The sequence below is a fragment of the Babylonia areolata genome, chromosome 7, assembly GCF_041734735.1.
Source record: "Babylonia areolata isolate BAREFJ2019XMU chromosome 7, ASM4173473v1, whole genome shotgun sequence".
NCBI lineage: Eukaryota > Metazoa > Mollusca > Gastropoda > Neogastropoda > Buccinidae > Babylonia > Babylonia areolata.
Window position 1 is genome coordinate 28,099,199 of NC_134882.1, and position 25,511 is coordinate 28,124,709.

Here is a 25,511-nt window from a genome sequence, read left to right on the forward strand (position 1 = left end):
GTTCTTGTTCCTGTTCTTGTTTTTCATTGTTCTTGTTCTCGTTGTTCTCGTCGTCCTTGTTCTTGTCATTCTTGTTCTCGTCGTCTTGTTCTTGTTCTCATTGTTCTTGTTCTCGTTGTTCTTGTTCTCATTGTTCTTGTTCCTGTTGGTTCGCTCGTTGTTCTTGTTTTCGTTGTTTTTGTTCTCGTTGTTCTTGTTCCTGTTGTTCTTGTTCTCGTTGTTCTTGTTCTTGTTCTCGTTGTTCTTATTCCTGTTGGTTCGCTCATTGTTCTTGTGCTCATTGTTTTTGTTCTTGTTGTTCTTGTTCCTGTTGTTCTTGTTCTCGTTGTTCTTGTTCTTGTTCTCGTTGTTCTTATTCCTGTTGGTTCGCTCATTGTTCTTGTTTTCGTTGTTTTTGTTCTCGTTGTTCTTGTTCCTGTTGTTCTTGTTCTTGTTCTCGTTGTTCTTATTCCTGTTGGTTCGCTCATTGTTCTTGTTCTCGTTGTTCTTGTTCTTGTTGTTCTTGTTCCTGTTGTTCTTGTTCTCGTTGTTCTTGTTCCTGTTGTTCGCTCGTTGTTCTTGTTCTCGTTCTTGTTCTCGTTGTTCTTGTTCTTGTTGTTCTTATTCTTGTTCTCATTGTTCTTGTTCTCATTGTTCTTGTTCTTGTCGTTCTTGTTCTCGTTGTTCTTGTTCTTGTTCTCGTTGTTGTTCTTGTCGTTCTTGTCCTTGTTGTTCTTGTTCTCGTTGTTCTTGTTCCTGTTGTTCTTGTTGTTATTGTTCATGTTCTCGTCATTCTTGTTCTCGTTGTTCTTGTTCCTGTTCTCGTTCTTGTTCTTGTTGTTCATGTTGTTTGTGTTCTTGTCATTCTTGTGCTTGTTGTTCTCATTGTTCTTGTTCTCGTTGTTCTTGTTCTTGTTCTCATTGTTCCTGTTCTTGTTCTCATCATTCTTGTTCATGTTCTCGTTGTTCTTGTTCATGTTCTTGTCATTCTTATTCTCATTGTTCTTGTTCTCCTTGTTCTTGGTCTTGTTCTTGTTCTCGTCGTTTTTGTTCTTCTCCCTTTCCCTCTTGTTCTTTTTCTGCTTCAGGCCTTCTCCTTCTTTTTCCTCCTCTGCTTTTTCTCCTCCCCCTTTCCTGTCTGTGTCTCTCTGTCTATGCCCCTGTCTGTCTCAGTCAGTCAGTCCGTCAATCAATCTCTTCTGTCCTTTTCTTAATCCCTCCATCTCTCCGTCTCTTTCACCTCTCGCAAAACGCATTTGCAAAGGCAAGCAGTATCAAATATCACCACCCAAAATTGATTGCTGTGTCAACGTTCTCAACAGACTTAATATAATTTTTTTTCCTCGAAGAACTGTCAGCATACAGTATGGTTTTTTTTTCCTTTCTTTGACCAGTGACCCTTGTGCCAGTACGTCCCTTTTTCTTTGTCTAAAGGTGGGTGTGTAGACCCTTAGTCTTCTATGTGCCGCTCGACACTCAAAAGGGTTGTCCCTAGCAAAATTCTGACCCCCCACCCCACCCCCTCCGAAAAAACAAATATTTGATAGTGAAACAAATACAGTGAAAAGGTGGCTCTGCGCTTTTGCTTGTGCTCTCCATCCAGGGAAAACTGATCTGTTGTGACAACATGTAATATGATACCATCAGCATGCTTGTCTCTTGAGAACCGAGGATGTTGATGTGTTGTCCCATATTCATATTGTGACACAGTACAGTACAGCACAGTACAGTACAGTAAAGTACAGTACAGCACAGCACAGCAGAGTACAGTACAGCACAGTACAGTACAGCACAGCAGAGTACAGTACAGTACAGTACAGCACAGCACAACAGAATACAGCAGCACAGCAGAGTACAGTACAGCACAACAGAGTACAGCACAGCACAGCAGAGTACAGTACAGTACAGCACAGCAGAGTACAGTACAGCACAGCACAGCACAGCAGAGTACAGTACAGCACAGCAGAGTACAGCACAGCACAGCAGAGTACAGCACAGCACAGCAGAGTACAGTACAGCACAGCAGAGTACAGCACAGCACAGCAGAGTACAGCACAGCACAGCAGAGTACAGCACAGCACAGCAGAGTACAGTACAGTACAGCACAACAGAGTACAGCACAACACAGCACAGGAGAGTACAGTATAGTACAGTACAGCACAACAGAGTACAGTACAGCACAGTACAGCAGAGTACAGTACAGTGCAGTACAGCACAGCACAGCAGAGTACAGTACAGCACAGCAGAGTACAGTACAGAACAGCACAGCAGAATACAGAACAGTACAGCACAGCAGAGTACAGTACAGCACAGCAGAGTACAGTACAGAACAGTACAGTACAGAACAGTACAGCACAGCACAGCAGAGTACAGTACAGAACAGTACAGCACAGCAGAGTACAGTACAGCACAGCAGAGTACAGTACAGAACAGTACAGTACAGAACAGTACAGCACAGCACAGCAGAGTACAGTACAGAACAGTACAGCACAACAGAGTACAGTACAGTACAGTACAGTACAGTACAATATGATACAATAGAATACAGCATGATATAATGGAGTACAGTACATTACAGTGCATAGCAGTATAATCAAAGTACAGTACAGTCCATTGCAGTGCAGTGCAGCACATAGTACAGTATAGTACAAACCAATACAGTGCGATGACTTCTGTGTGTTGAGTTGCGTGATGGGTGGGTAACACAACACAACACAATGTGATGACTTGCATGTGTATGCATGTGTGCGTGTGTGTGTGTGTGTGTGTGTGCTATGTGGGGTCAGGCCCATGACCTCCCAAGGGTTCATGGACACGGAGAAGGTGCCGCAGGCGCTCCATCTGACGTGCTACGACGAAGAGTTCCACAAGAAGAACCAGCGGCCGGCCAGCCCCATCCGCTCTGGAACGGCCTCTGGCGCAAGGGCCAACAAGCCACACCCCACCAAGGTGAGTTTCACTTTCGTTTCAGCCACCGTTTTTGGCTGGGCTGGTCTGACCTCAGTAGCACTGAAGTCCCCAGTGGGTGGTGGAACATGAAAGGGTTGATAATTTGGCTCTTTTGTATGTCTGTTCGCTTTATTCGGTGACTCTATTTCTTCCAAGGTGAGTTCCACTTTCAGCCACCTGTTCTGGTCTCAGTGGCATTGACATCCCAGTGAGTTGTGGAACATGAAAGGGTTAATAATTGGCTGGTCTGTCTGTCTGTCTGTCTGCTATGTTCGGTGTCTCTATTTCTCCCAAGATGAGTTCCACTTTAAGCCACCCATTCTGACTGAGCTGGTCTCAGTGGTACTGACATCCCAGTGAGTGGTGGAACGTGAAACTGAAAGGGTTAATTATAATAAAAATAATAATAATTCATAACTTTTCTATGGCGCGATATCCAGTACTAATGCTGCTCAAAGTGCCTTACATCATCGAGCGAGATATAAACAGAACATAAAACATTACAACAGCTCAATCCAGTGCATTCACAGAATGAATAAAAAACCATGATCAAACAATAAAAATATCAAGTAAATAATGCTTAGATTAAAAAGAAATACATTCCTTAAAAACACACATTTTTAGGCACACACATATGTGCACACGCAAACTCACACTCGCACACGCGCACACACACACACACATGCATGTGCGCACGCACTCCCAGACACATTAAATATATCAACTGCACTAAAACAGGATTATGTGAGTATAAATATCTCCAGCATAAAACTCCATGTGGTGAACAGACTTTGGACTATCCATCATGCTGAGTACAGAAATGTTTGCGGAAAATGTGCGTTTTCAGATCTGACTTGAAGGTCTGGAGATCAGGAGCATTTCTGAGGGACGATGGCAAGGAATTCCAAATTTGGGGTACTTGAGCCTTAAAAGACCTTTCCCCTGCACCTTTTAAATTAGTTATTGGGACTTTAAGTAACAGTTCAGATTAATAACTGGTTCTTTTGTCAGTCTGTTCACTGTATTCGGTGTCTGTGTTTCTCCCAAGTTAAGTTCCACTTTCAGCCACCCATTCTGACTGGGCTGGTCTCAGTGGCACTGACATCCCAGTGAGTGGTGGAACGTGAAACTGAAAGGATTCATAACTGGCTCTTTTGCTGGTCTGATCGCTTTATTCGGTGTCTCTATTTCTCCAAAGGTGAGTTCCACTTTCGTTTCAGCCACCCGTTCTGGCTGGGCTGGTCTGGTCTCAGTGGCACTGGCGTCCGTGTGAATGGTGGAACATGAAAGGGTTTATAATTCACTCTTTCGCTGGTCTGTTCGCTTTATTCGGTGTATCTATTTCTCCCAAGGTGAGTTCCACTTTCGTTTCGGCCACCCGTTCTGGCTGGGCTGGGCTGGTCTGGTCTCAGTGGCACTGTTGTCCCAGTGAGTGGTGGAACATGAAAGGATTAATAACCGACTCTTTTGTCTGTCTGTGTGTTCAGTTTATTCACTTTTTAAAAATTTCTGTCTTTTAAGTTTCAGTGTGTGTTGACTGTGTGGATGGAGAAGAGAAGAGGGGGCTGGTGGGTGGGTCAGTGATGGGAGAACGCTTTGGTTTCTCTGTTTCTGTCGTTGTGTGTGTATGTGTGTGTGTGTGTGTGTGTGTGTGTGAAAAGAGATATGGCTGGGAGGAGGAGAGAGAGGGAGGCAGAGAGACAGAATTGGGGAGTATCTTTGTCTGTCTGTCTGTTCGCTTCCATCTCTATGTTTCTGCCTCTGTCTTTTGTGTGTCAGTGTGTATGATGAGTTTGTGAAAAGAGAGAGAGAGAGAGAGAGAGAGAGAGAGACTAAAGAGGGGTGTGGTGAAGGGGAGACTGATGAGAGAGAGACACACACAGAAAGAGAGAGAGAGGGAAAGAGAACAGATGTCGGCAAACTTGAGGGATCGATTCTTTGTTTGCTTCTATCTCTCTGTCCCTTGTCTGTCTGTTTGATCTGTTTGTATGTTGGTTCATGTCTCTTCAACTCCCACTCCAGAGATCTCAGAGATCAGTGTCACAATGTCTTTGTGGATTAAAAAACAAAGTAAAACAAAGTATGTGTGTAATGTACGTATATGTTAGATACATGACAGTATTTAGATACTTTGATGATTTGGTCATGGAATTAGGATTCATGCCATCCTATGTGTGTGTGTGTGTGTGGTGTGTGTGTGTGTGTGTGTGTGTGTGTGTGTGTGTGTGTGTGTGCATGCGGGTGCATGCATATACATGCGTTTGTGTACATGCATATACAACCGTGTTTGCATGTGTGTGTGTGTGTGTGTGTGTGTGTGCATGTATGTGCGCGTGTTGCATGTCTGTGTGTGTATGCGTGCAGTCGTTCATGATGTGGAGGTTCCCAGGCAAGACCCAGCCATTCCCCCAGTCGTCCCCCTGGTCGGAGGAGCTGACCAATGAGAAGCTGAACCAGGTGACCAAGCGCCTCTGTCGCTCCACCTACCAGTCCGACTTCCTGGGCATCCCACAAGGTAGTTTCACTTTCAGTTTCAGTTTCTCAAGGAGGCGTCACTGCGTTTCGGATGAGTCCATACACGCCACACCACATCTGCTAGGCAAGATGCCTGGCCAGCAGCATAACCCAATGCACTTGTCAGGTCTTAAGTGCTTTGCTTATATATTTTTGTACCTATCAGAGTGGATTTCTTTTTACATGATTTTGCCAGAGGACGACATTCTCGTTGCCATGGGTTCTTTGACAGTGCGCCAAGTGCGTGCTGCACACGGGACCTTGGTTTATCGTCTCGTCTGAAAGACTAGACACTCAGTTTGATTTTCCAGTCAAACTTGGGAGAAAGGGTGAGAGTGGGACTTGTACCCACACCCTCACGGATGCTGTGTATTGGCAGCTGAACGTCTGAACCATTCTGCCACCTTCCTCCCACAAGGTAACTAACTGACACAGTCGCACAGTGTTCCCACACAGCTGGTTTCATTTGCCAGTCTCCTGTCATCATCATTTCGTTGGCATGGTAAACCCTGCTGCACCTGAAGCCACCCACCACCAGTATTTTCCACTGCTGTCTGTCTTGTGCTGTCGTAGGCTAACCACCCTTCCTCCCTCCTGCACTCACACTTCTCACCCCCCGCACCCCCCAGTTGTAGCTGTTCTTTTTCAGCTGTTCCATGTCACCGTTGGTCTTCCTCGTAGTCTTCATTATGTTTTTTTCCCCATCTGGTGGCATTCTATGGATGTGTTTCTGGTCTGTAAAACACGTGCAGAGTGTAGTGTGTGCATGGATCATGTTATTTGTATTTGCATTTCGTTTTATCACAACAAATTTCTCTGTGTGAAATTCAGGCTGCTCTCCCCAGAGAGAGTGCGTCGCTACACTACAGCGCCACCCATTTTTTTGTATTTTTTCCTGTGTGCAGTTTTATTTGTTTTTCCTATCGAAGTGGATTTTTCGACAGAATTTTGCCAGGAACAACCCTTTTGTTGCCGTGGGTTCTTTTATGTATGCTGAGTGCATGCTGCACACGGGACCTCAGTTAATCATCTCATCCAAATGACTAGCGTCCAGACCACCACTCAAGGTCTAGTGGAGGGGGAGAAAATATCGACAGCTGAGCCGTGATTTGAACCAGCGCTCTCAGATTCTCTCGCTTCCTAGGCGGACGCGTTACCTCTAGGCCATCACTCCACATGCATGCACTCACGCAGATTTGTGTGCATGTATGCATTGCACATTCACACTCATTGAGACTTGTGTACATCTATGCAAGCAAGCACTTTCTCATCCACATTCATAAGACACACACACACACACACACACACATACACGCACATAGCACACATACACACACATACACACACATGCATGCACACATGCACACATGCACACACACATGCATTCATGCTCACATATTGAGCTCCACACACACACGCACACACTGACACACTCCATATACACAAAAACACACAGTACACGTTACACACACACTTTAGCTCTCATGTGCATGCACACACACACACATATGCACACATGCACACACACACACACTGTCTGTCTGTCTGTCTTACTGAAACATGTGCACAGACACACATACACACATCACATGCAGAATAAAGAATCAATCAAAAATACGATACAACCATTAGGCACATCAACCCATGCCTGCTGCTGACAAGTATGTTCATCATTGAAGGGCTGTCACCTCACTGAGATTAACATTGAATGCAAAAGTCAGGACGTCGGTCACCATTCGTACAGCGTCACTCAAATCACTGACTTCACTAACATTTGTACAGCAGAATGAATGACATCATTGACATGTACACACAAGTAGGAAAAACTGTACCAAAGCTTCTCAAAAGCATACACATCTACCTCATTGCACCAAAGTTAAGCAGTCAGAGGGTAAAAAACCAAAACCAAAAACAAAAACACCTTCACATTTTTCTCTGTGTGGCTGCCTCAGGGTTCCAGGTGAAGAGCGCCTATGGGAACCAGCTGCCCGGGGACTGGAAGGAGCGTGTGCCCTACACCCTGCACTCCTTCCAGCGCTCCACCTACCGCACTCCCCAGCAGCAGCAAGAGCTCCTGGTGCCCACCAACCGCTATGGCAGCAACAGCAGGAAGCACCTGGCCTCCACAGGCGTCAGTGAGTGCTTGGGACCCAATCGGCTCCTTTCTTTTTTTACTTTTTTCTTTCCGCTCTTTTTTTTTTCCCCCCCGAAATTTTGCAGATGATGTTGGGCTTAACAGTTCAGTTAAAGTTACTCAAAGAGGCTTCACTGGGATCGGACAAATCCATATATGTTACACCATGTCTGCTAGGCAGATGCCCGACCAGCAGCGTAACCCAACGCTCATCAGGCCTTGTGCTTAGCACTTTGTATGTCCCAACAGTGTAGCTGCATTGAAGTTTCTTTGGATCCGCCTTACACCAGCTGAGTGCGCTGTCAAAAGCTGTACTTCATACACAGAATGCACACAGCATCATCAGAAACATGCTTAACCTGCTTGAAACACTGGCGAAGAAATGAAGAGGCTAAAGTCAACAATATAAAAACACCAAGTGAAGATACAACTGATTGAGAAAGTGAAAGAACTTGGCACTGCGGTACGAAAATATTCGTTGTGTCCAAAGAAAGCAACCAGGTGTGTTTCAGACAAATCAGTACTTGGGCTAAGCATTCCAATTCTCCTTCATACTGCAGCAGTCTTCTTCATTCTGTTCAGGATTCTGTGTCTGAAGATAAGTCATGGTGTGGAATAACCATCTGCAAGTGAATGATGATAAGAGAGAGAAACTATAATTCATTCCGTCAATTTTGTTGACTCTTTTCTTCTTTCCCCTTGATCTTTTTCTTGAAGATATGCTATCTTGTTCTCTTATTGTGACAAATGCACAGATGTCTATTCAAAATTGATAGTGAATGGAATGAATATGACTTTTTTGAAAATTCAATTTTTACACAGTGATGAATGTACAGTCAGTAATAATGATAGAAAATAAATTAAACATGATAAAAAAACAAAAACAAACCCACAATATTTCAAATGAAATTTTACATCACAACAAACATATGGACATTTGTTAGTAATGATATTAAATAGAATGAACATAATAAAAAAACAACAACAAAACAATCAAACAGGATACAGAAAAGAATGCTGGCAAAAAACAAAACAAAAATAAAAACACATGATAATGATAGGATTGAAGATTTACAATTAAACAGGAACTGGGTAATATTTGAAGCGGAAAAGAATGGTGGCAAGGAAAAAAACAAAAACAAAAACATCTGACAATGATAGGATTGAGGATGTCTGCACACATCCCTCCACAAAGGGCTTCTGCTGAATAAATAAACAGCTTGTATTTTGTGTTCATGTGCAGTTCCTTCGGCTAACACCCGCGCCATGGACATTAGGTCCCGAACCACCTATGACCGATTCTACAACGACACAGCCCCAGACGTGGCCTCCCAAGCACGGGACGTCAGCCGACTGTTGGTTGCTGACACCATACGGCTGCAGCATGAGAAGCCCTTTGTCCAAGGTAATTAATCATTTGATTCATTATCCCATCAGCAATTAGTGTTATGGATAGTTACAACACTGGTTATCTGCTTCTTCTTTTTTTCCCATCCTGTTTGAGCGCTGAATGCAATGCTTAAAATGTTAGTGAAGTCAGTGGTTTGAGTGACACTGATTGTGTGAGCTGTTCGACTTTTTAAACATCCTTGATGGAAGGCACAAATGACACTTAAACATGCGCTGGAAATATTAGTGGGGTAAGTGTAAGATGACACTTTGTTTGTCTTTAAAATTCTTATGTACGTTTTTTGTTTTCAATTATTTATAACATTTAACAGGTCAGTCATGCATATGCTGCAGAAGAAAAAAACGAAAACGCCGTTTTAAACAATATTTTTTTCTAAATTGGCAAAGTAAAGTTGAATCTTTAATCTAAGGGAGGGAACTGTGATATGTATGGAATGTACAGGGCTGAGCCATATTGTGTGTATTCTCCCCTCGCATGCAGCCTGTTTGCAAGGTTGAAAATCATTGACAATTTTCTGCATTGATTTCACTGATAGTGATGTGGTAGGGGTTGTGATGAGAGTAGGGGAGAGATATTAATGATAATGATGAATTAAGAATGATAAGAATAATGATAGTAATAACAATAACAAGAACAACAATAATAACAATAGTAATAGGGTATATGGTGCAAAGTTCCTGAACAGTGGACTCCAAGCACACCCCATGAAACAGTATGCATGCATGGAGGCATACCGTGGCATATGAAGATATGTCAGGAAAAAAAAAGATACTGATATATAGATATATATAATATACCAACACAATCAACAGTAATACAGACTGCAAATATGAATCAGCACTTCAAAAAGTGACACAAGATATTCCTTACACGCATGCACGCGCGCACACACAGATTTTTTATTCATAGTTAGTTTGGATAATGTTAATGATTTAAAGATATGAATTTAAAGCAGTTTTCGATGGTATTTTTCTGTGTTTCCAGATTATTAATAATCAGAAACGGGGTTTTTTTGGTGTGTAGTCATTGCACTGTCTGTTGCTTAATTATGTTTTGCTGTTGTGTTGTTGAGCAAATTAGCTTTTTGTTTCGTAGTTAGTTCAGTTGTAGGGCACATTCCATCATCAGAACTGTGTGTCACGCTGTTGTCTGCTTACTTTTGTTTGATGTTAGAGTATGCTCATGTACATATGATTATATTGATATTATACACTAATTGTAAGAATTATTATGGAAAGCAGTGAGCTGTTTAGATTGCAGCAAGTGTGTGTGTGTGTGTGTGTGTGTGTGTGTGTGTGTGCGTGCGCGTGTGTGTCTGTGTGTGCGCACGCGTGTGCATGTATGTGCAAGTGTTGAATGCATGCGTGTGCATGCTGTGTATATGGATACAAAATCATGGTCAGAGAGAGTGTAAGTGTGTACATTTTTTTACATGAGCTGTCTTTATAACATAACAGATTCCTTACAGCCTCACGGAAGTGTATTTACACTGAGGAGCACAGCTTTACAGATAAAAATGTACAGTGTTGTGGACATGCTCTCTTTCAGCTTCCCAGCCATGTGGAATATCAGTGTAACCCTTAGAGATACGTTGTAGGTATTTGTCCTCTGTGTGTGTGTGTTTGCTGTGTGTGTGTGTGTTGTGCTGTGCTGTGCTGTGCTGTGTGTGTGTGTGTGTTGTGTTGTGCTGTGCTGTGCTGTGCTGTGCTATGTGTGTGTGTGTGTTGTGTTGTGCTGTGCTGTGCTGTGCTCTGTGTGTGTGTGTGCGTGTGTGTGTGTGCGTGTATATGTGTGTGTGTGTGTTTTAACTGACCCACACGTGTGTACAATTTGTTTGTTTGACTGACAAAAAAAAAAAAAAAAAAAAATTCTGTGTCATTTCTTGCATTCATTCCCACAGAGTGATTGAACCACACTGGCTGCTAATATTGTGTCTGTTCACTGCACCCTGCCTCAGTACTTAGCATCTGAATGAGTTAGTTGTCTGTTGGAAGCTCGTGTGTGTGTGTGTGTGTTTTCATTTAAGTTGATCTCAATACCTATTTCAGAAACTGAAATGGTATCACTGTGTACATTAAAAAAAAAGAAAAGAAAGAAGTCATGGTTTATTTTCAAAAATCATTTTAAAGCAGATGTGGTGAAGTGTATATGGGTCAGTCCACATGCTTAAATGACTTCTTGAAGCTGAAACTGAAAACCAAAACCTTAATTTTTTTTTTTTGTGATAATCATGGATATTGTTGACATAGGATCTGAGAAGTATGCATGTGTACAGTGTATATTTATGACAGAGGTTGTGTAATGTTGTGTTGTCTTGTATTATGGTTTTGTTTTGGGTTTTTGTTTTTTGTTTTTGTGTGTGTTCTGTGCTGTACTAGGATGTGCTGTGTCAAGTTGTTTTTGTTTTGTCAAATTTTATTTAGGATTTTTTTTCCTGCCCCGTCATCTGCACCGTTTCAGTGGCATTACTCCCACGCCACTCATTCCGAGTCCCAAAAACACAGGCCACACCTGGGTTCATCTGTCACACTCCCAGCGTCGGCAGTCCGCAGGCAACCATCGATGTTAGGTCGCCAGGAGGCCACACACCAGAGGAGACCCTGCACTGCTGCTGAGTCACTTCGGTGGTGTTCTGTGGTGCCTGTTCTGATTTAACATACTTAGGACACCACCTATTAAGCCCCTACTAACGACAATAATGGTTTAGTTGCGGAGCCAGACTGAGTGAGCATCTCCTCCAGAGTGGAGACTGCCGCCATGTCTCTCCAACGACAGTCCCCCATGAATCTGCCGACACTGAAGACATTGACAGGACTCACCCCAAGCACAGAAGTGGAGGGGTATTGAAACTGAGGTCACCATGAGAGCAGGGCATGAAAGGCCACAGACTTTGGGACTGTTTTGTTTCATATTGATGATGATGAAGGAAGAGGATGATGATGACGATGTTGCTATGGAGGTCCATTTTGGTTTGGGACTACATGACAAGGCTGTACTCTACGCTTCCTGTCATAATGATATCCCGGCGTCAACCAGGCCTGAGAGATACAGACAATTGCAGTGTTGGTCAGGTAATTAGAGCAACACACCCAAAGACGCATCCATGAAGTGGATGATACTTGACTGTGTGGTCCCAGTCTCCCCATTTAAGCCCATAGCACACTCACCTGTGTGTAGGAGCTGGCCATGGGCCGAAAAACCCACCTCCACTTGGAATCGAACCCGCGTCCTCCCAGCCATCAGTCCGCGACGCTAACCACTTCGCCACGGCTGTTTGGTTATTCAGTAGTATCTGTTCAGTAGTATATGTTGCAGGCCGTGTCTATTCAGTAGTGTCTGATATAGGCTGTGTCTGTTCAGTAGTGTCTGATATGGGCTGTATCTATTCAGTAGCATCTGATATAGGCTGTATCTATTCAATAGTGTCTGATATGGGCTGTGTCTATTCAGTAGTGTCTGATATAGGCTGTATCTGTTCAGTAGTGTCTGATATAGGCTGTATCTGTTCAGTAGTGTCTGATATTGGCTGTATATATTCAGTAGTGTCTGATATAGGCTGTATCTGTTCAGTAGTGTCCTGTATAGGCTGAATCTATTCAATAGCCTCTGATATAGGCTGTATCTGTTCAGTAGTGTCCAATATAGGCTGAGTCTATTCAATAGTGTCTGATATAGGCTGTGTCTATTCAGTAGTGTCTGATATTGGCTGTATCTGTTCAGTAGTGTCCGATATAGGCTGTATCTGTTCAGTAGTGTCTGATATAGGCTGTATCTGTTCAGTAGTGTCTGATATAGGCTGTATCTGTTCAAAAGTGTCTGATATAGGCTGTATCTGTTCAGTGGTATCTGATATAACCTGTAACCTGTTCAGTATTATCTGATATCTGTTCAGTAGTATCTGATCTGTTCAGTGGTATCTGATATATAGGCTGTACCTGTTCGGTAGTTTCTTATATCTGTTCACTACTATCTGATATACGCTGTATCTTTTCACTGATATCTGAAACAGGCTGACAATTTTGGGTATCATATGCCTGTTGGTTTTTTTAGTTATAGTTTTGTGTATTCTTTATAATAATGTTTGTGTTCAGGTGATCTTTAAAAAAAATCTCTAGAGAAGAAATGATGGAATGTTTGTCATGTATTTCAGGTTCTACAGGATTGATACTGACAGTGTTAACAGCCCTGATATGGCCATGTGTGGTCGGCTGGGCTGTAAGCAACAACGATCAAATGACCACAAGTGCTGGTCACTGTGTCACACTGTGTGTGCTTGGTCAGTGTCTCACGCCTCTCTCACTGTCACTCACCTTGCACAGCTTTGGATGGTCACTTTCCGCTTTTCAGAGAAGCGTGGGGAGGCGGTGGCATCCCACTTGGAGGACTATGAGATGGGAGGAGGAGGAGGAGGAGCACCACAGCCACACCCCCCTGCCCCCCATCCCCCAGCGGGTGCTCGCTCTCGCCCAGCAGCCTCCCCCTCGGCTGGCGCCTATCGTGCACACCGCCCCCGAGTGCCTGAAGCCACGGCTGTCACTGCTGCCGGCTATGGCAACGGCTATGACAGCTTCCAGCACAAGCTGGACCATCCCTCCCCCAACCCCTCCCACCTCACTGTGCCCTACTCCCCACCCCTCTATCTGCACTAGTTTCGGGTCTGTCTGTCCGTCTGTCTGTCTGTCTGTCTGTCTGCACATGGCTTTGGATTGTTGGATGTCACTACTGCTCACCGCTGTGTGTGTGTGTGTACATGTTTTGGTTGTCGTGTCAGTGCTTGCATGTGCGACAGGACTTCTTGCTGCCACTGTTGGGAAGGTGGGATGTATATGTCAGTGGTTGATTACTTTTTCTTGTTTCTGCCAGGAAAAAAAAATGTTTATGCACAGTTTGTGCGCATTATTGAAGTAGAATAATCTCATTTGCTGTACATATTGGAAAAAAACAGGTATAAAAGCATGAGTATGATTCATATTGCATACATGGTAAGAAACAAGGTACAAAATGTTCACTGATTCATTCAGCATTATTTCTTTGTCTGTTTTTTTCAGTGGGGGATTTTTTTTCTTGTTACTGGTTGAATACAAAGAGTTGTGAAATAGTTTGTTGTTGGTTGACATGATTCACACAGAAAACAAATAATTCCTTAGTTTTCTGTTGTTATTGTATATGAGTGTGAAGAAGGAGTGTCTTTATTCTTTATTTTTATGTGGTTCCTATTTGCTGCAGTATGCGGGTGATGTAGACCAACATGAAGAGTCGATATAGTGGTCAGTGAGTCAGTTATATTATATCTGCCTGGCTTTCAAGTCCTGACCAGTAAGTAGGGGGGTTTATGCATAGGGCAGGTATCTGCTTCCTTGTTTGTTTTTTTTAAGGCAGATGTTATGTAATGTACATGGATCAGTCCGTATGCTTTGGACACCTCCTTGACAATGGAACCGAGACTGCATCTGCCGGGCTTGGTCTTGTATCAGACGAAAGGTGTTTCAGTTTTTCCAGGTCATGTGTTAATGAAACAAAACCTGTCAACAAGAGAGAAGAACCATGTACGCTGCATGGCACAGATTGTGCCCGTCTCTGTGGCATACACTTTGTGATTACTTCTGCCATTGACAGTGTTGGACCAAAGGACTAAAATCTAATTTGGAAGATACGAAATAAAAACAACAGCAATGAAAAACAGATGAAGAAAAATTCATTGCAAAGGTTGTCCATAAAAGTTCTTCATCAATCAGGGTAAACTTGACCTGGTTATGACAACACCAAGGGTGGGAGTATTTACATATATATGGATTCCTGTATCGTCATTTTGGCAATCAAAAAAAAAAAAGGTTGTTTTTCTTTTTTTTTTTTGTTTTTTTTTTGTTTCGGTGTTAAGATTTAAACAGCCCCTGGACCCCGGCATTAGATTTTTCAGTATCAGACAGTTCGGTCACTTCCACCCATGCAACACAATGGATTTGATTCAGTTCTCTTGCATGTACACACTTTAGACATATGCACATGAATTATACATACTGGTACCACTTTAAACATTGACTTTAGAGCCATTGAAATTTGCTAACAAAGTTCTGCAAAAAGTCCTTGATTTTTTTCTGAAAAATCTTTTGGTCCACAGGTGATGTTTGTGTTGTGTTTAGTTTTTATAGGTCATTTATTGTTTAATGTCGTGCTTTACTACATGCATTCCTTTCCAACTGTCCCTTCATTGACTCAGTGGTGCTTTCATTGTTTGCACTGATTTCTGTTACTGCTGCTGCTTCACTTCAGAGGGAAACCAGTTCATCCTTTTGTTTGATTTGATTTGATTTGGCTAGTAGTGATATTGCACAGTGGTTTTAATCACTGTTTCCTGTGTTGATGCATACAATGATGATTGTTTCGATGATTGAATGAATAAATGTTGTTGTGGCATTCTGTGATATGATGACCGCCATCTTTGTGCACCCTATGTGGCCTTTGATTATGTGAGGCTGGATTGTTGTCAACATTGTGAGAATTTGAATGATTTGTCTTCTGTAGTTAAACAACATTTTTGTGGCTAAAGGGGTTGTACACTTGTGTGCACGCCTATGTTTGAGCACAATAAAGAAACAAGAGTGCACACTAATGACAGGTTTGCCAAGCAGACATGTACACTACCTGTGAGTTAGCAAGGAATCAAAAGAGCATATGAAAATATACATTTTAGATAGGGATTTCCCTTTGTCACCTGGCTAATTTGAGGGTGCAGGCTTTTAGCTGTTGGAAGGTAGACGTCTGGATATAAAACTATCATGGACCTTTTTTCCCGCCCCCCCCTCCCCTCCTTCAGTCCCCTTTTCTTCTCACCTCCCCGCCCCTCCACCAATGAGTATGCATGCATGCATCCCCCCACCCCCTCCTCACACACACACAAAAACACACACTGTTTATTGTTTGCTTTAATGATTGAATGGGGTTACATTGGGTTTTTTTTTCAGCTTTTGCTCTAGGAAAAATTAGTGCATACCTTGTTTACTGACGATGTTTTTTTGTTGTTGTTGTTTTATTATTTTTAACAACTTATTGAGGGGAGGGGTGGTGGGATTTGACTTGTTTTACATGCAGTAAATATTGATAAGCATTGTTGTAATTACTGAATAAAAGATTGACTGGCAGGAACAAGGCTGTCTCCCATGTAACAGTGCATGTGTCAACTTTGAGGAAATTTGAAGTTAGTCAAGTTGGGAAGTGGTGTAATCTGGTAACAGGCTGTGCTGGCTCAGTGCAGTTAGAGACCTGACGTCTTCTGTTTGAGCTGTTGTCTTTTATTCATTTCGTTTTGGAAAAAAACATTTTTTTTAACAGCAACTGTCGGCACAGTATCAAATGCTCTGATCATCTTGTGAAAAAAAAAAACACTGATGAATAAAAGTCTGTATCAATATAGTTGATCTCTCATACACAACAGACTACACCAGCGATAGTGGTTACACTGAACAGGCAAAATGTCGAATGCACGTTCTTGAAAATGATAGACAAATCCAAAAGTTGTACAGGAAAGTGTGAACTCCATTGTTTTTTTTATGAATTCAGTGTGGAAGACTGTGATTTGCAGAGTGCACCAAACAAGGACTAAGCAAGGTGTGTGAGAGTTGGTTCCATCTGTAGAAGTTACTATTCTGCTTTTGAAAAGGTCACAGAAGTTCTGTGTCAGTTTGTAGGCAATGGCTTCCCTGGCCTTGACTCCTCAGACAAGGTGATAAGTTACATGGTGAATTACTTCCCTTGCATCATCTGCAATGTGAAATTAAAAGAGACTTTGTTCCTTTGGGTCTGTGCATAGCTTATGCATCTGCTTGGTTCCTTTTAATTATTCTTTGAAGCAGATGTGGTATATGGAAATCTGCTTGCATTAACCGATCGCCTCTGTGAAACTGAAACAGAACAGACTGTTTTGTGCCTAACAGACTGTTTTGTGAGGCTGAAACTTAGAAATTGGTATGTTTGGATAAGTACATGAATCTCTCTATCTCTCATACATACATACATACATGCATACATACATGTTTACATCAAGGAATAATGTATGCATGTAATCACATGTATGTATTATATTCATACACCAATCGTTGCTCACAGTCTAATGCACACTTGGGGGCTTTATATATATATAGATATACATGTTGACTGATTGTTTGAGGCAAGTGGTGGAATGAAAATGCATGTGATCTGCTGCATACACATGTGTAGATGTCCTCTGTATCTTCTTTTTCTGTTCACTGTGTCATGTTTTATTCTTTTTTTGTTGTTGTTGTTTTTGGCTTTGAATCCAAAAATGATGATGGAAGACACAGCTAAGGTCATTGTTATTTACTTCACACAGCCATGTCTGACTTGTGTTTGTGCCACGCTGAAAGCTATGGTGACACATACTCTTCTGTAGTACTTGTTGACACAGCCGATTATGTCTTGACTTGTGCTTGTGCCAAGATGAAAGTGACAGTGAAAAATAACGCTAATGATTCTTCGGTACTTGTACATGTCTGACCTGTATTAATTATTTGTGCTGAAGATGAAAGCAGCAACACGTGCCAGAGGAAGGGGAAGAAAACATCAGCTTCACCTTTTGGCAAGAAAGACGAGGACAAGGAACCGACAGTAGTAGTCCCCCCTGCTAAGTCCCTGACTGGCTACCACGGTCTCACTCCGATCTTCACCACTGTGCACCCATTGGACGACACCTGTGTCGTGGCCACGCCCCAGCGCATCTCTGATTGGCCAGGACCCCTGATTGATTAATGATGATGATTATAATGATATCCATAAAATAATTCCATAGCAAACTTTCTTTATGTGTAGTTTTGAACTCTTTGTTGTGTCACTCGCTGTGTGGCCTGAAATGATATACTTACTTTCTTGTGTTGCTGGAGGTGACTCTCGAAGGTAGTGTTAAAAATGAAGTATCAGGTGGATGGAAGAATAATGTTGTGAAATGCTTGAAGGAAGAAAAAAAAAGGCATAATCTGTTCATTTGGATAATGCACATGTGCATTCATGCATGTGTTTACACACACACGTATGTGTGAAATTGTGCACATGTATATATATACACACACACACATGCAAATGTAGACACAATCTCACACACACGCATACATCATGTTTATGCAATTGTGTTCATGCATGCATGCACACACACATCCATCACACTACATTACATCACATGCACACACACACACACACACACACACACACTCAAGTTTTTCCACCCACATGGCTTGTTGTGTCAGCATACCAGAACACTCACACATGATGGTTTATTACACAAAGAAATCAACTAGTTTGCTCATGCAACAATTTTTTGCATCATTATTTTATGCTTGATGTTGTTATTAGTATGTTGCTTTGATGTTGATGTACATTTTTTGACTACCATTGCTAGTTGAATGATTTTTTGTGATTTAAATTGCGATTAATGAACGGCACATTAATTCCTTGATGCACCAGCAACACACAGGACCCACCTGAATGTCTTAAAAGAAAAATTTGAATTATTGTCCAGTGTAGAACAGCAGTATATATATATAGAGTGAAAAAAGGCTGTAGCTGTTGAACTTTTTGTCATCTTTTTTTGTTTGTTTTTTAGATTTGTAGCAAATCTTTTGCACCATTCATGTATTATTTACATATAAATATTATTAGCATTTGATTTCAGCATCACTGAATGTGCAGATTTCCCCATCTTGTTGTATAAAACGAAAACAAATCGAATGCTTCTCTCTTTCTCTCTCTCCATCTCTGTCTTCGTTCGGAAAGATGTCCAGTGTAAATGCAGTCCCTGAAATAATTTTCAGTGGTTGTCATGTCACTGGTATGGATTTGAATTCTTTCCCTCCTCAATACATGATTTCCAATGGAAACAAACTGTAATAAACACAGGGTTTTCATTCTGAGGAGAGCGAATTAATCGCTCGCAAACTGTGTGACCCTTTGGTTTATCACGTTTCAATTGGGCCGCTCACTCCTGAATTGAAAAGAAATTTTGCATGTCACACCCAGAGCAACCACATCAGGTTTTTCCAGTAAGTTCACAGTTTCTGTTTATCTTTGGTTTTGAGATATCTGTGTCGGGTCTAGTCATCTTTGTGTGTACTCTCTGTCCTGTGTTTTGTTCCAGTCTTATCTTTCAGCTTGGTTCACAGTATTACACACCATTGACTGTGGTGACTCTCAGATCTCATGTGGCCTTTGGTTCCTGCGAAACTGTACTGCTAAGGTTTTCTTTACTTAAAAAAAAAAAAAAAAAAATCAAATACGGTAGTCGTTGTTCATGATTTTGTGTGTATGTTGTGTTTTGTTGTGTTGTGTGTGCTTGCGTGTGTGTGATGTGTTGTGTGTGTGTGATGTGTTGTGATCTGTTGTGTGTGTGTGTGTGCGTCTATGCCTTATACTGGAGTTGATTGTGAAATAGGTCTGTCGCCTTCATCCATGTTGGGAATGTGTGGCTTTGTTCTACAGTGATGCCTCATACACTTTGAAAATCTATTTTTCCAAAATCCTTTTGGATCGGATAAACTGCTGCTTTGGACTTAAAAAAAAAAGAAGAAGAAGAAAAAGATATTAATTGAAGTCTGTACTTTATAAACTGTAACATACAATTTTTCATTGTTGTTCTTTTCAAACTGTAATATACAAATTCTGTTTTGTACACCTTTTTTGTTGTGTAATTAGCTGTGGGTACCCCCCCCCCCAAAGTGCTTTTTAGATTCTTTTTTAATAAAAAAAAAAAATTGCTCCTTGCAAGAAGATAATGTAATTTCTAGTATAGTCACCTTTGTTTTGACAGTATTTTTTTACATGTGTACTAACCCTTCCTTCCAGATCCTCCTCCACCCCCCCTCCCGATTTTGTGATAATATCTGTTGGTGCTTCAGATTGAAGCAAGGAGACTGTGTTGATCATCAAAATCTTTCCCAGTCAGTCAGTTGTTATCTGTTCTTGTGACTGAGTATTATGATTCCTTCAGTGTACTGTTTGATTAAAGCTTAAAGTAATAAGTATTTGGGATAGGCTACTCATGAATCAAACATCTGCTTCATTTATATTATTTTGTTATCATTAAAAAAGCATATATATATATATTAAAAGAGATATGGTGTAGCGCATATGGATCAGTCTGCAAGCTTTTGATACCTCCTTGAAACTTGAAAAGGAACTCAGTGTCGCCGGTTATTTCTCTCTCTCTCTCTGTGGCTCTCTCTCTCTCTCTCTCTCTCTCTCTCTCTCTCATATCTCGACTACTGCACAAATCATCACCAGTTCAGTTGCCGCTTCAAGTTTCTCCTCTAGACTGTAAGGAAATGTGGTCTTTTTTATAATTTTTATTTTTTTTATAGTTTTATAATGCCCGTGTCTCCCAGCCCCACGATATATATATATATAAATTATGGTTACTGCTGATCAGTCTTTTTTTTATGAAGCTGAGAGCAGTCTGAATACTGTGCATATTTTTCATCAGTATTCTGTCTGCCGGTTTTTTTTTTGTGTGTGTATTTTTTTTTTTAATCACCTGTGACATTGTTTTCTGTGATATTATTATTATTGCTGTCATTCACGGCACACTGCACTGCAGACACACAGACAGACCTGGACTACGCGCAAGAACACACATGCACACACTCACACACACACACACGCACGCACGCACGCGCGCACACACACGCACACACACACGCACGCACGCACACACAAACATCAGTAGTACATACACGCACATACGCATACGCGCATACGGCGCAAACACTCAAAACACGCACATACACACGAGCATGTAGATGAAAACACGCGCGCACGCACACACACACGAACACACACACACACACAAACAAACAAACACATACACACACACACCTTTGCCAGAATTAAAAACAACAAAAAAAAAACCCATTTCTGTGCCAATGGAGGAACAAAAACAACAGAAACAAACACTTTCCCTCTTCCCCCATCTCCCTCATCTTCCCCACATTCTGTACCCGTCTATCACCCTGATCCACCACTCTGTCCCATCCCCGCCTCCATCCCCTTCCACCCACCCACCCACACCTAAAACCCCCCGCTTCCCCCCCTCCCCCAACCCCCAACCCTCCGCCCCCCCACCAACCCACCCACATACACACGAACAAGAAAGAATAAGTCTACAAAGCAGTATGTTCTCAGCAGCTTCTTGCTCCCCTCCCCCCCCCCCCCAACACACACACAAACAAGAAAGAATAAGCTAAGTCTACAAAGCAGTATGTTCTCAGCAGCTTCTTGCTCCCCTCCCCCCCCCCCCAACACACACACAAACAAGAAAGAATAAGCTAAGTCTACAAAGCAGTATGTTCTCAGGAACATCTTGCATTACTTTGTTGTGGTCATGTTTTCCTCTTTTTTTTTTTTTTTTTTTTTTTTTTTTTTTTTTGCTGTTGTTGTATGTTGGTGGGAATCTCATGGCCGGACTAAGCGCGTTGGGTTTCGCCGGCTGCTGGTCAGGCATCTGCTTGGCAGATGTGGTGTAGCGTATATGGATTTGTCCGCCGAACGCAATGAGCCGTACTGATGCTGATAACTGGGAAGCACCGTGGCTGAATGGGTTTGGCGTTGTTGGGGCTTTTCGATCATCCAGTGCGGTTGACTCACCGGTGATGAGGAGTTTGAGACCCCTTTTCGGCATGGTGTTGGGAAAGGCACTTCACTCACGATATTCCTCACTCCTCCCAGGTGTAGAATGCCGGGTACCTGACTTTGGTGGGGGGAGGGTTAACTAAAAACCGGGTGGAAAGAGAGGATTGGGCCCTCCACCGCCTTCAGTTCCAGTGCCTGGCCCTGGACACAGTGGCTAGGAATTCACTGTCTTTAAACGTTACCGTTAACATATATTTGTATTTGTATTTCTTTTTATCACAACAGATTTCTCTGTATGAAATTCGGGCTGCTCTCCCCAGGGAGAGCGCGTCGCTATGATATAGCGCCACCCTTTTTTTGTATTTTTTTTTCCTGCGTGCAGTTTAATTTGTTTTTCCTATCGAAGTGGATTTTTTTGCAACATAATTTTGCCAGGAACAACCCTTTTGTTGCCGTGGGTTCTTCTACGTGCGCTAAGTGCATGCTGCACACGGGACCTCGGTTTATCGTCTCACCCGAATGACTAGCGTCCAGTCCACCACTCAAGGTCTAGTGGAGGGGGAGAAAACATCGGCAGCTGAGCCGTGATTCGAACCAGCGCGCTCAGATTCTCTCGCTTCCTAGGCGGACGCGTTACCTCTAGGCCATCACTCCACTTTGATGATTCGTTTACCCATCGGTGATTATTGATTCATTTGCTTGTGTGTTGTTCGGTGTGACTGTACCCGTCCTCAGAGGTTGGGTTGAGTGTGTTGGTTTTTTTTATCTTATTTTTACCTGTTTCGTTGAACCTTTTTACCTTTTCAGTTAATCATTTCATGGTAATGTTTACCAGTCCAACTGCTGGGAAAAAACAGCAACACCAAAGTGAGATGAAAATATTTTCGTTAGTGTGGACATGGGTTTTGAAGTCTTTTTTTTTTTTTTTTTTCCATTGTTCATTATTTCAAGTTACGTGGAATGTTTTGATATGTTTTATTATTATTATATGTATATATTTTTTATATATACTTTTGCCTATTCCAGCCGTCCATCATTGTGTGTGAGTGTGTGTGCGTGTGTGTGTGTGTGTGTGTGTGTGTGTGTGTGTGTTAAAGAGAGAGACTCCAGACTCTTGATTGTTTAATGTTCATAAGTCATCAGAGTCCGTAACATTGATTTTCATTGATAACAGACAGTATTCACGTGCATTACCATTTTTCACGGACTCTGTATAATACAGTTCAGTATTTGCTCGAGTTGGCGTACAGAGAGAGAGGGAGAGGAGGAGGGGAGAGAGAGAGAGAGAGGTTACATTGTTAATATTATCAACGTTATCACCACCACCGCCATCATCATCATGATTAGGTATCACCACCACCACCACCACCATCATAATCATCATCATGATGTATCACCACCACCACCATCATCGTAAGTAAGTCATCTTTTATCGTTCTGTAATTATTTCTGCGAACATTATAACATCTCAGTAACAAACTTTTTTGTGCACCTAATTTTGATGGAAACTAGATTGAACATGTCTACATGTTCGACAATGTCCAGATTTGACTCTGTACTGATAAAAGTTTGGCAAAAGCAGTAACGCTAATACTATAATTATACCATTGACACAGTATGTGGTTAACATCGATGTTGAACAGTTTTCACCTTTTGCCCTCTGCTGAAAGTGTTTTTATTTGGCATACATAATTATCTATATATCTATATTTTTGGAATCAATTAAATATTTATCTTTTTGATAAAATGCAGTAGCAGAAAATATAAGACCAATTGTGAAATGCATTTCTGGTGTGTCACGTGTGTTTGTGTGCGCGTGTGTGTGTGTGTGTGCGCGCGCGCGTGTGTGTGTGGAGGGTGCGCGCGTATACATCAGTGACTGCCGTGCCGCGACGATGCTTTACACACACACACACACACACACAGAGTTACATTCACCATTTGGTACGTTTGTTATAGCGTTGCTTTCTCTCTGAATCTCTCTGTACCTCTATATTTCTCTCTCTCTCTATCATAAAATATCTGTTTCTCTCCCCCTACCCCCCTTCCAAATCCTCGCCTCCTCCCCTCTCACCAGAGTTTTTCTGTCCAGTCTGAAGGCGACTTACAATAGCCTCCAATATTTCACGAACACATCCACCTTCCTCGACTCCCTCTCTCTTTCTCTCTCTCTGTCTCTCTTTCTCTCTTCTCTGTTCTCTATGTCTCTGTCTCTCTCACTTTCTTCTCTGTGTCTCTCCCTCTCTCTCACTCTTCTTTTTCTGTCTCTGTGTCTCTGTCTGTATTCTCTTTCTCTGTCTCTCTCACTGTCTCTGTCTCTTTCACTCTCTTCTCTCTCTGTCTCTCACTCTGTTCTTTCTATCTCTGTCTCTGTTTTTTCTCTCTCACTATTCTCTTTCTTTCTCTGTGTCTCACTCTCTTTTCGGTCTCACTGTGTCTGTCTCTCACTCTATTGTCTCTCTCTCTCACTCTATTGTCTCTCTCTGTTTCTGTCTCTCTCTCACTATTCTTTCTCTCTCTCAGTCTCTGTCTCTCTCTCTCGTCTGTCTCTGTCTCTCTCTCACTATGTTGTCTGTCTTTTTGTGTCTCTGTCTTTGTATCTCTCTCTCTCTCTCTCTCTCTCTCTCTCTCACTATTCTTTCTCTCTCCAGTCTCTCTCTAACACACTGGCGAATCTTTCCGCGTGATTGAAATGTTTGTCACTTTTTGCTGTTCTGCCCACACACTCCGATCCCCCGCCCTGTCCAACCCCCCTCCCCCCCCCCCCTACTCCCCACACCCTTACATACACACACCCACGAGCAGGAAATCCTATCCACCACATCTGATGACAGTGATCCCCCCCCCCCCCGAACCCCGCCACCTCCACCTCCACCCCCCCCCCTTCACGGTTTGTCAGTATACCTGTCTGGCTTAGCTGCTGCTAGCAGCAAGCTTGGTGGCTCCCTTCCAGAGACGATCCGGCAATGACTGAGGCCTGTCTCCCCCACCCACTTACCCTCCCTATCTCTCTCTACCTCTCTCCCCTCCCCCCAGCCCCCCCCAACCCCCCGTCCCCTCCCTCAGGGAGGCGTATCTGTTCAGTCGTCTTTCTTATTTACTATACCTCCATGATATTCATTATCCTTGCTTTCTGATTCTTCACATTCTTCACATTCTTCACCCCCCCCCCCCCGCCCCCCTACCCCCCCCACCTCACCCGCATACACGTACACCTGCGGACACACCCACACGAGCGCCTACGCATACACATACATTCACACACACACACACACACACACTAGTATGCACGCACGCGCACGCATACACGCACACTTGCGGACACACCCACACGAGCGCCTACGCACACACATACATACACACACGCACACACACACACACACACACACACACACACATATATATATATATATTCGAACGATTGCTTCCCACCATATAAATACACTCAAACGCACATTCACAGGGTCACCCACACGCAAAAAATACAACCTCTCTCTCTCTCTCTCTCTCTCTCTCTCTCTCTCTCTCAAGGCGCACGCACTCGCACGCATCCACAGACACAAAAACAGCCGCACACACATGTGCGCACGTATGCGCATGCACACACACGCGCAAATCGTTCATACACAGACGGACACAGGTATACAACCATCTAAAACACATTTGTGAAAAGACGTTAAAAGAATGAAAGAAAGAAACAAAGCACATACACACACACACACGCACACACAGATACACACACGCACACACACATACGCACGCACACACACACACACACACACGCGCGCGCGCGCGCGCACACACATTAATGCACTCGATGCGATGTGTACGCGTATTGAGCGTGTAAGACAGAGGCATACTTGGCACAAGGGGCACATTATTCGCGTTCACTCCTCA

The 25,511-nt window shown here is 42.7% G+C and overlaps 1 protein-coding gene across 3 annotated transcripts in view; it reads left to right on the top strand.

Moving 5' to 3' along the window:
• The window catches only part of LOC143283939 (uncharacterized), a 31,793-nt gene extending 13,772 nt beyond the window's left edge, over window positions 1-18,021 (top strand). For 2 of the 3 annotated variants that reach the window (XM_076590396.1, XM_076590394.1), the window contains exons 4-8: window positions 2,766-2,928; window positions 5,293-5,443; window positions 7,395-7,577; window positions 8,820-8,981; window positions 13,335-17,665. In XM_076590396.1, coding sequence (XP_076446511.1) covers window positions 2,766-2,928; window positions 5,293-5,443; window positions 7,395-7,577; window positions 8,820-8,981; window positions 13,335-13,636 — 961 coding nt within the window. In that variant the 3' untranslated portion in view covers window positions 13,637-17,665. Of the gene's footprint in view, window positions 1-2,765; window positions 2,929-5,292; window positions 5,444-7,394; window positions 7,578-8,819; window positions 8,982-13,334 lie in introns of all 3 variants that reach the window. The other variant, XM_076590395.1, reaches the window with a different exon arrangement.
• Window positions 18,022-25,511: the final 7,490 nt, after the last annotated feature.